This window comes from Salvia splendens, chromosome 1 (genome assembly GCF_004379255.2).
Source record: "Salvia splendens isolate huo1 chromosome 1, SspV2, whole genome shotgun sequence".
Classification (NCBI taxonomy): domain Eukaryota; kingdom Viridiplantae; phylum Streptophyta; class Magnoliopsida; order Lamiales; family Lamiaceae; genus Salvia; species Salvia splendens.
The window spans coordinates 16,456,323-16,468,664 of record NC_056032.1 but is presented as its reverse complement, the minus strand read 5'-3'; the positions used below and the strand labels follow the sequence as shown (position 1 = coordinate 16,468,664).

Here is a 12,342-nt window from a genome sequence, read left to right as displayed (position 1 = left end):
ACTCCAAATAATAGCCTACAAAAATAATTTAGTGAAAATAAAAAGTTGAAGGCGGAGTGGGATAAAAGAAGCTCTGCCTCCTCTTGCTGTGACGCGGGAAAGATGATATAAATTTATCAATCTTTTGTTTTTGTTTTTGCTTGCTTCCTTCACTCTTTGCCTCTGCTTATCCATCTACATTGCAATTGATAATAAGTTTTGTTTAATTCAATCCATTTGATTTGGTACTATATAGAGAAGGGGTGGTTGAGGTTTTATAGCACAAGTAGTCTGGGTTACTTTTTCATTCTACTAAAATAAGAACGATATCGCGCATGTCTTATTCTCATCCATATTCCTACTCCCTCCATTTCCTAAAAATAGAAATTTTGAAAATGGCATGGATTTTAATGTAAAATTGGTAACTAAGAGAAAGAAAGACAACAAATGGGTAAAGCAAGAGAGAGTAAGAAAAAAATAGTGAAATTAGTGTTAATGGATTGTGGGATCCATTTTCTAAAATCGAGAATATATACTCCCTCCATCCCACTTAAAATGCAACATTTGGGAATCGGCACAGGATTTTATATAGTGTTGTTTTGTGAGTTAATGAAAAGAGAGTAAAGTAAGAGAGATGAAAAAGTAAGATAGAGTTGTTTCCATTTTAGAAAACGTTTCATTTTTATTGGGACAACCAAAAAAGGAAAACGCTTCATTTTTAATGGCACAGAGGGAGTATATTTTAGGAAACGAACTAAAACGGAAAGAATTTCTATTTTTAAGAAACAGATAGAGTATTAATTATGATTAAATCGTCTTCAACCTAGTTCTGCTATTTAATATTGCATGGTAACTCCATGATGAATGTTTCAATTTAGGGCTGGGTAAATATACCGAAATATCGCAATATCGCACTTACCGTACCGAAATTATACCGAAAAATACTGAATTTGCAGTATATCGCAATTTGCGGTACGGTATGATACCTTACCGACTGTTAGTATGCCTTGAATCTGTATAGGATTATGTTTCCTAATTGTGATAGGATTATGTTTCCAAGGCTCAGTCTGTCTCATGTGTGCCTATTTATATGGGAGTAGAGCACATAATTCTGTAATCTGAAATCTGTAGTCATAATCTAAAAACACTCTGAATAAAATTTGTTCTCCGTTTCCTGCCCGTGGACGTAGCCAACAACGTTGGTGAACCGCGTAAATCTGTGTCTTCTTTACCTTTCTGTTTATCTCGATTACACAATTGCTCTATTCAATCACAACACCAACAGACTTCGGTAAGGTAAAGGTATAGATTTTCGTATACCGCAGTATACCGCACATTCGGTATATACCAAAAATGAGGTATATACCGACTATGTGATATCATATCGTTATTAATTTATACTGAACATATGGTATATATCAAAAAATGAGGTATTTACCGATTATATGTATTTATATATTTCAATTATATATTAATATAAATAATACTCCATCCGTCCCTCTGTAGCTGAGTCGTATTCCTTTTTGGGTTGTCCCACTGTAGCTGAGTCATTTCATATTTTGGCAAAAAGTACTTTACTCTCTCTTCATCCCTCTACCTTTTTCATTTCTACTTTATTCCTTTTTGGCTTAATTCATTTAAAACAATTTTCTTAAATCTCGTGTCGAAAAAAATGCCTCTACTACAGAGGGTGATGGCAATTTAAAACTAATTGCTATCTGCAACTACTGAACTACTGCATTATTGAAATACCATGTAGCTATGACAGAACAAGTGGATTGTGAAATCATGTAGTGAAACGATGCAAATCAAGTCCATTTTTTGGATTTTATGGTTGAAGTTTTGTTGATTTGAATCATATGAACAAGATTTTATTGTGATGGAGTTTTAATGTTTTGGACATTATTTTAATAGGTGAAATTTTATTTTATATATTTCGTTATAAAATAGGATTTTTTTGTATGAACCACAAGTATAATGATATGTCATACCTTATTTCGGTATACCTTAAACGTACGGTATACCGAAATACGGTATGATATACCTAGGGGTGGGTCGATACGATATACCGTATCGAAAACGTTGTATCGTGTATCTTGTCGAAAATATCGATATGAAAGAATTTCATATCGTTAGCGTATCGAAAGTTTCGATATATCGAACTTTCGATATGGATAATATCAATATCATTATCGTATCGATATTTCGATAAATCGTACCGAAATTCGATATATCGTTAAGAACGATATATCAAAGATCGATACGATATATCGAAATATCATTATCGTATCGGATACCCGTTTATCAAAAAATATAATTTCAAAACTGAAAAATTACACAAAAATTAATAAAACTTCAACACAATAAAATAAATAGTGTTCTTATCTCCATAATCAAAATACAAATCCTAATTCTAAATCCTATTAGGGTTTCATATTTATATTTTCTAAATATATTAATGAATTAAATGGATTTATACATATTTATAATATTAAACTTCAATATGTATTGAATTTCAATATGTTTCGATATACATGATATATATCGTATATTCGATACAAAATGATATATCGATATATATCGTATATTCGATATAAAACGATATATTGCGATATAACGAAATTCATATCGTTATCGTATCAAAAACTTACGATACGGTATTGTATCGTATCAAAAATTACAATATACCGAAAATTCAATAATTTTTTGATATTTTCAATACGATACGAGCAATATATTATTTTTTTAGTATTTTTCCCCAGCCCTAGATATACCACATAAACGGTATGGTAACGGTATCGGAAATTGTCATACCGAATTTTCGGTATACCGCAATGCGGTATACCAAAAAATTTGGTAAGATATAGGTATGACATTTTATCATACCGCAATTTGAGGTACGGTATGCGGTATGACATTCTACCGCACCATCCCTAGTTTCGAATTTTCAATAGAACTCATCCGTCCCAACTCCCAAGAAAGATGACCCATTCTTTAGGTGGCACAAGTTTTTATGCTACAACTTTTTAGTAATGGATTTAGGACAAAAAAAAATTGGTCATCTTCGGTGGGACGGAGAGAGTATGTAATAGTATTACTATGATAATATAATACTACAAACAAGACTGGCCGATCAGTAAATTCCGATTCTCTAATTTTCAATTGTAAATACTACAGATGGAATGACTTGTTTATTACTCCCTTTCATTCCATAGTAGTGGAGACATTTCTTTTCGGCACGCAATTTAAGATAAATTATGTTAAGTGAGTTAAGAGCATCCGCAATGGAGGATGTCCCGACGGACGTCGGATCGGCGTGTCGGGCATCCGCGCGGGACGTTCGCCATTGGGTCGGGAGAGGCGGACGCAGACCTCACCGGCGAATGTGAGGTATCCGCGGCCTTCCGGCGACGTCAGTCGTGACGTCCACCATAGCGGTGCCACGACAGACGTCCCAATTTTTTTTATTTTTTTTAACTATGTATTTTTTAAAAAAATAATTATGTACTCCCTCTGTCCGCGAATAGGAGTTCCGTTTTTCCATTTTAGTCCACCCGCGAATAGGAGTCCTGGTTCACTTTTACCATAAATGGTAATAGGTTCTCATCTTCCACTAACTCATTTCACTCACATTTCATTTAAAATTAATATATACAAGTGGGACCCCTATTCCACTAACTTTTTTCCACCCACTTTTCTTAACATTTCTTAAAACTCGTGCCGCCCATAAATGGGACTCCTAATGGCAGACGGAGGGAATATGTTTTTTACTATTTAAATAAAATCGGTGCATTTTCCCCTTGTTCGTGTCGAAATTTTAATTGCGTAAATTCAATATTTGTGAATTTTTATTATTGTGAAAGTCCATTGGGATGTCCTTGGGGATGTCCGCTATTGTTCAGTGGGATGTCCTTATGACGTGGCAGTGCAGTGGGATGTCCTTATGATGTGGCAGGAGGTGTTTTTTGGTGTCCGCCGGGGCATCCGTCCCCATTGTGGATGCTCTAAGTAAAGGTAGAAAAAAGTAAGAAATTGAAAAGGTAGAGAGATGAATAGAAAATAAAGTAAGTAAGAGATAGTAAAGTAAGATAAAAGAAACATGTTGACTTTTGCTAGAAAAGAAAATTACCCCACTGTAATGGAACGTACCAAAATGGCAAAATGGCTCCACTACTATGGAACGGGGGGAGTAGTACTTTATCCATCTCCTACAAACAGTGGCAGATCCAAAATCTGAAATTGGAGAGGATTAAATATTTACTAATTTACCCCAATATAGGGATGTATTCATATTCATATGGTAAATATTGTTCAAAAACAAAATACTATTAGTCCGTTGGATCTTGTGATAACGGTTAGATCGATGTCATAGGTCATCTAATAATGTACTCCCTTTGTCCCATTAAATATGCAACTTTGCTTTTGCGCACTTGTTTTGGAAAACTTATAATAACTAAAGTGGTGAAAAAATAAAGTAAGAGAGAGAATAATGTAGAGGAGAGTCCACTTTACATTATTATATTTTTTACTTTATTTTTTCTCCACTTTAATTATTTATTATCATTTTTCCAAAACATTTGTGAAAAATCAAACGTTTCATATTTAATGGGACAGAGAGAGTAGATTATTAGTCTAATTATATACTTTTTTTTTGTAAAATAATGTAGCATCTTAGTCCAATAATGTAGCATCTTAGTCTAATAATGTAGTTTATCACAATCATCCAATCCAATGATCCAAGAGGTGTGATTTATATTGTGTTTTATACTAAGGAGGTGTGAGTACCCTAAGACACCCTTTTAAATATAATTTCATATATTTTATAAATAAAATAATTATTACATTAAGGTCATGTTTGGTTGACAAGATTCTATCTGGGAAAGTAATCCGATTCCTTAATCTTTAAATTCTTGCGTTTGTTTTGAGTTTCAATCAATTTGGGAAAGTAATCAGAATCCTAAAAAACAAGGAAAATAGTACAACTTTCCAGGATTTTAAATCCTAGCTTTTCTTAGGTATTCTGATTCTCGGTTTTAGGATTCTTACATATTTAGAGCATCCACATCCATGCTCTTTGGCAAGAGCATAAATGTGGGCCCGGACCCACTTTTATTAATTTTTTACTCCCTGCTCTTCCCCAAGAGCACAACACTCACATCCATACTCTTCCGCAAGGACATGCTCAAGGGTCCCACCATTCTATTATTTAATTTAAATAAAAACATTTCCACAATATTAAAATGCATTAAAAATACCCGAAATACTATTACAAATTACAAAAAAATTAAAAATTAAATAATTAAATCCTAAAAATTAAAAAATACATAATTAAATTCATAAAATAAAAAAAACCCACTACTCGTGGCCGAATTTCGCCCAAATGTGTTTGATTAGGTCTTCTTGTAGCTCAATGTGGGTTCTGGTATCGCGCATTGTGTGTCTTGTTTCGATCCTCTCGTCCACCGTCGTATGCACACCTCGGCGTGGGGGAGACCTCGCGGTTGAGCTTCCGGCTTCATCATCGTCGTAAAAGTTAGCCATCCTCGGTCCTTCGTCAGCTATAATCATGTTGTGCAAGATAATACACGTGTACATGATGTCGGCGATATTCTTAACGTACCACAGCCGAGACGGGGCCTTCACAATGTTGAATCGGGCTTGAAGGACCCTAAAAGCTCTTTCGACGTCTTTCACAGCAGACTCTTGACGCTGCGCAAAAAGAATCCGTCTCAGGTCTTGCGGATTGCTGAACGTCTTCACGAAAGTCGACCACCTTGAGTAGATACCATCGGCGAGATAGTAACCCATGTGGTATGCATTTCCGTTGACGGTGAAGTCGATAGCCGGTGCTACACCATTCAAAACATCATTGAAGAGTGGTGAAGAATAAAGCACGTTCAAGTCGTTGTTGGATCCGACAACACCGAAATATGCATGTCAAATCCATAGGCGGTAGTCGGCGACCGCTTCAAGGATAAGCGTTAGGCCTTTGCCTTTGTGGCCGCTTAAGTATTGCCCCCTCTAAGCAGTCGGGCAATTCTTCCACTTCCAATGCATGTAGTCAATGCTGCCATGCATACCGGGAAAACCATGGACTGTTTCGTGAAGATGAAGCAACCGTTGACAATCTTCGGTGGTGGGTGCCGGAAGGAATTCCTCACCGAAAAAAGAACGAACGTCGTCGCAAAAAAATTTGAGGCTTAGGATTCCAATTGACTCACCCACATGCAAATACTCGTCGAAGAGGTCAACCGTTTGCCCAGTAGCAAGTTGTCGGATGGCACAAGTTCACTTCTGCAACGCCGAGAGACTTTGTCGACCGGTTGCATCTCTACGTGATTAAAATTATCAACACGGGCGGACAATGTGTTGACAATACGCATAAACAACCGTTTTGACATGCGAAAACGGAACCGAAAGTAATCTTCCGGAAACTGCGGCTGGTCGGAAAAATAGTCGGCAACAAGCCTTTTATTGGCTCCCTCCCAGTCACGAGGGATGTAGCGGCGAATTGATCTAGTTGGTCGAGGATGAGGGGCGGGGGTAGTGGCGGCGACATAGGCTTCATAAGCGGCACAATATTGTCCATAGTATTCTTGTTCTTCGCGCTCCGCTTCCGCAATGATATCGATAAAATCCATTTTTGAATTTTTTTTAGAGAGGGTTTGAGTGAGAGAGGAAGATGTAGATGGGTTGTTTGAAAAAATATGAATGAGAGATAATTTGATGTGAAAATGGATTATGAATGTGTGTATTTATAGATGATTTTGGGATTAAAAAATTATAAAAAAAATTTAAAAATTTTCAAAAAAGGGTAATAAAACGGCTATATTTTTGGGAATGTGAATTTTTTTTATTTATGGTATTATTTTCGATTTCAAAAAAATCCAACGGATAATCCGTTGGCGAATAGAAATGCGCCATGTCGCCTGCTCAGCGGCACGGACGTGCTCGATGCATCGAGCAGCGTCGTGCCAGCAGCGAGAGTACAGCGGCGGATAACACGTTGCCGCGCCAGCGGCACGGACGACGTCCGTCCCAGCGAGCACCGCTGCGGATGCTCTTAGATATTTAATAAAGTGAAGTATAATCTTATACAACTATTATTATTATTAAATAAATATTTTGTTAAAAATAATTTAAAATTATGAATCATACTCCACTTAATTTCATTCTATTAAATAATTATAGTTATAGTAATGACAATTCTATTATTATAATATTTATAATTGATATTATAATTATTATCATATTAAATGATTATAATATAATTATATAAATTATGTACTCCATATAATAAATAATATTATTATTAATAAGAAAATATTATTACTATTTTATAAATTAATAATTGATCAACAAAGCCTTAAAATGGATTTTTGAAATCATAAATTTTATTCAATTACAATATCAATAAATAATTATAATATTAAATTTATTTATATATGATTATAACTATATAAAATAATAAATTAAGAAAAATATTAATCTAATTATTTAAATTATCATTATAATAATAAACAAAATAATATATACTTATAATGATTTTTTAATTAATAATTTTTTAAGAGAATCTTAATAGTATAATATTAAAATTATTAATATTATTATTATTATTAAATCAAATATGAAATTTAAAATCTTGATATTTTTTCAAACACAGGAAAATAAAGTTTTTAGGAATCATATTCCAAGAATTCATTTTCTTATGAATCATTTTTCTTATCAATTTTACTTTCCCAGCAACCAAAAATGGCCTAACATTCAAGTAGCGCTAGCGTCTAGGAGTGGAATATTAATATTTATGTATTCCTAAATAAAATATAAACATGAATTAGATTGCACATATATACATAGGTTCTAATTTACTAGTAACTTTGTTAATGTCATTCTATTAACATTTTTAATATGCAGCGTTGACAAGTTAGTAAATTAAGCTAGTTAGTCACATTCCTATATAGTTTTCCATTGAGGCCATAAATTATTATTTCAATTCTCTACTTGGATCCATTACTAATACAATCATATACCCATATACACACAGCAGCATCAGAGTGGGTGTTGTGATCACTTAAATCTTTTTAAACTGTCTTAAAGGGAGAGCATAGTGATCGATTGTGGTAAGTTTTAAAATTAAATACTATGGATGAACTCAGGTTTTGGCTTTAAATCGTCAACAATTTTTCTTTTTTCTTTTTCTTAAACAAAATGTCCTGGAAAACGAGATATTTAAATTTGGACAAACTGTGGGGATGCTTAACAATAAAATAAAGAAGAGAAAAAAAACAAGTTATATTCTGAGTGCAAATGGAGGAAAATTAAGTCATCCTCATCTGTCTGAGTAAGTTCAACAAATTCTCCAGTTGAAGATTAGTAGTATGTAGTATGATAAAATTCTGTCATGGAGTGGTATTTGACATAACTGGTCGAACTGCAGACTTGAAATCTTGATAAAATCTTTGTTCTGAGAAGTGTGAGGCTCGTTTCCTCGCCGCAGCAGCCATCTCAAGCCGATGGTACGCCGTCATTTTAATAATGTTAACGATGGCATCTGCATATTCTTCCAAATTTTGAGCAAGAAATCCTGTTTGCTTTCCTTCTTCGGGTAACACAATGTCCATCTTAGGGCCTGCTGAGTTATTTGCTGAAAAGAGGAATAAGAGAAACCGAGAGGTGAAGGCGCTTTACATAACCTAAATGTACAAAAACCAAGTGCTTAACTATGGCTACGAACCAATCGGTATGGCACCGGCAGCCATATATTCCACCACGCTGATGCCAAAATGCTCATCCACCATGGAATGAATTCCTACTGAAGCACCACCCAAAAGACTCACCAGCTCGCTGATAAGGATTAAGAGAACGAGTATCAAGCTTATAGTTGTAACGGGTATGAAAGTAAACAAGCTATAGAAACTATAGGCAGATAAAGGCTCGAGGACATAAGCAATTAGAGCACTAGCTAAGCAGTTGTGAAGATGTAACTACACTAGTATTGCTGCGGTTCATGGTGTAGTGAGCTGGTTTACACTTCAATGATAAAAACGCAGTTGCACTGGACGACTATCATCTCAGTGTTTAGACTTTAAACGGTACAAAACTTATAATCACTGGAAATGTCTACGATCAGTACAGTAATATAAGGTGGAATAAAGCCATGCATATCGTAAGTATTGCAAACCTGTAGGTTACATTTTTGTGGAACTCCACATCATTATCCAATTTAAGCTCTTTGGCTCGGTCCTTCAAGTATTGCAATCTTTTCTCATCAGCTTCATTCCTGCAGCTACCAACAAATTGTAGCTTCGGTCTTGGCAGATCTGCATCCAAAATCTTGATGGCAGCAGCAAATGCCTCAAGTTGAAGCATATGTGCCTGTTTCATAAGAAATCGAAATCTAAGTTGAAATTCACCAGTGCAATGGACCATGAAATGAATGATTCCATAAGCATGGGTACCTTGGTCTGAAAAAATGCCCACCTTCTCTGGACGAAATTGGGCCACAGAAATAATCTTTATTGGCTCCACTGACCTTTCTAACGCCAGTATCTGCTTAGAGCCAAATATTAGGATTTATAGAAGAAGACATACAATATGAATCATACTCACACCTAACATGTGAGCAACAAGATTAATCATTTTCATAAACCAATAAGCATAGATATGTATACAGAGCAATCGAAAGCAAGAAGCATTAATTCATTTTCATCAAGTAAATGAAGATCTGTGTAGATAATTGATAGCAAGGGATAGAAGATGAGATATAAGATACACACCTGAAGACCAGAAGTGTCACAAGGAGGGTAGACTCTCTTAATACGATCTGGAATCCCCCAAAGCTTTTGAATATGAGTTTGTGTCCATGAGGAATTAACCATTGCAAGATGTGCATGAGAGCCTACAATTCCATACATCAAGCTGAATAGCTTATAATAGATAACTTTGCACTGCGAGAAAAAGGCACTGGCAAGAGAAAGTAGTGTTAGCTTCATGAACACACAGGGCTTCGGGAATTTATCGGTTTTTAAAGATATTTCGTGCATATGCCATGACATTTAATGAGGTGCATAGCTACATATTAAATTCATCAGTAGATATGGGGCAGATAAATGACAAACTAAGTGGGAGATAACTAGCATATCATCATATATTCACCATCTTTTCAGCAGCAGGAAGATATAACAGAGCTTGGACTGTTGAATCTAGGGCATTCCTCTACTTTTATTCTAAGATTTCGCTAAGGAGAAACCTTTGAAGGGATGCAAATAAGTTTCAGTCCTCTTCCATTATTTTGGTGTTATTGTGCCTAGCTACCAAAACTAATGGCCAAGTTGAATTTGTGGTGGAATCAGCATTACATCTTTTAAAATTTCTTGCAACCATAAACTAATCCTTACGCGTTCTGTGAGATGCGACAAACAATGTACCATTCGGTTTCTTTCAGAAATTGCATCATTTACCATAAAACCCCAGAATGTATTATTTTACCCATTCTCTCCACAGTTATCATGCTTTTGTTTTCATTTAAACAGAATTAGATAAAATACATTTTTTTCTTATCAATTCATGTAACCAACATAATATCATAGAATCCTGGGTAGAAAAATATGCTGAAATGTGAACAAGATTGGAGTAAGAACTGTACCTTTTAGAAATCAAGGCGTCATTGTTATACATAGAGTTCCGTGCATTTACCCTGGATAGCATGTCTAAACTAATTGTTGGATAATGTGTGTAGCAAATGATTTTACATCCAAACATCCATGCAACTGGATATGTGAATGCATATCCACTGGTATCAATATAATACAGAGGAGTGAATGCGCATAAGGCTTCCCATGAAAGATACATTGAACCAAGGCTCTGACCAATCATAGTGAATCGAGGATATGTAGCTTCTTCAATCCATTTCCTTTTATAAAGATGCAACACCTGCCAAAGCAAAAGGTAACCAGAAACCCTATCAAGCAAGTTTTTGCTAGTCTTCTAATTGAAGTTCTCAAAGCCAAGGTAACATGACACAATCCAAATCACCCTCCACAAATTTCCCACCTCTGAATTAGGAACTCTACTTGCATAATCTTCTGCTGTTTATCAAAACGAAGCAGTAGAAATGTAAAGTGATTTCCTCAGGGAGTTCAATAAAATCAATTCCAAAATACCAAAAACCAGGTAATCTCAAATCCTGACTGGAAACCACTATACACAATGAAAACACTGTTATATTTTGATGAGCGAATTCCATTCACATAAAACAAATACTCGATTTCCACTGCAATCCACATCCACTAAACCGTAATCAAACTAATTTCTAAAGTAGAATCAATTATAAATCAGTATTGCTTCCAATAAAGATATGTACTTAAAATAGCGGTTATAGAAATCGAATGTACCTTCGGGGGGCGGATCAGCTTGACGCCGAATCTATCAATCGCCCGAGCGGCAAGAGATTCAGGTGAAGCATCATGATCGCCGGTGTATACGACACAATCGAGGTCCGGCGACTCTTCTTGGACGGCTTTGACGGCGCACCATAGTACTCGCTCGCCTCCACCGCCATCATTGGTGTAGGGATGAAAGAAAGCGACGGAATTGCAACGCCTTCGCCGGTGATAAACTACGACCAAGATAATCCTTACGATTAACGCCAAAATTAGGGTTGCGAGAGGCAAAGTCAAGATGCCAAGTGAAGCCATTGAAGCGGAGTTGAAATTCAACGGATCTATACTTCTATACTGTGGTTCCTACTTTTATCACTATTCATATTACGAATTATAAACATTTTAGACAACACTTGGCTTCATCTGTCCATGGAAATTTGTCACTCATTTCATTTTTCGTATGTCCCTAAAAATTTGTCACTTTCACTTTTATCATTTTTGTAGTGGATCTCACACTCCACTAACTCATTCCAACTCATTTTATTATAAAAGTAGAACTCACGTACTATTAACTTTTTCAACTCACTTTCTATTAAATTTCTTAAAATTTGTGTCGAGTCAAATGGTGCCAAATTATTAGGGACGGATGAAGTAGTATATTTTTATTCCATATTTAACGATTCCATGAAAAATTAAAGGTCAACCACGTTTAATGTATTAGCTTTTATCCTAGGAAATAAATATTGTTTTGATTCATATTTAACTCATCAAGTAAAATTACTGTTGATCATTAATCTTTTTATGAAATCATTAAATATAAACTTAAATATATTACTCCCTATCACCATTTGATCCAGTACGGGTTTTGAGAAATGTAATAGAAAGTAAGTTAAAAAAGTAAATGACATGTGAATCCTACTTTTATATATTAGTTTTATATTAAAATGTGAATAGGTATGGGTTAGTGTATGTAAGGTTCATT

At 35.0% G+C, this 12,342-nt stretch overlaps 1 protein-coding gene across 1 annotated transcript; it reads right to left on the bottom strand.

The window, feature by feature from the left end:
• Nucleotides 1-8,213: 8,213 nt before the first annotated feature.
• Nucleotides 8,214-11,707, bottom strand: LOC121796733 (GDP-Man:Man(3)GlcNAc(2)-PP-Dol alpha-1,2-mannosyltransferase-like). The gene is made up of 7 exons (XM_042195523.1): nt 11,373-11,707; nt 10,625-10,911; nt 9,756-9,942; nt 9,460-9,528; nt 9,161-9,354; nt 8,714-8,823; nt 8,214-8,623 (listed from the first exon to the last, which is right to left on the bottom strand). The coding sequence occupies exons 1-7, from the start codon at nt 11,673-11,675 to the stop codon at nt 8,379-8,381; spliced, it is 1,395 nt and encodes a 464-aa protein (XP_042051457.1). The 5' UTR covers nt 11,676-11,707; the 3' UTR covers nt 8,214-8,378.
• Between the last annotated feature and the right edge of the window lie 635 nt (nt 11,708-12,342).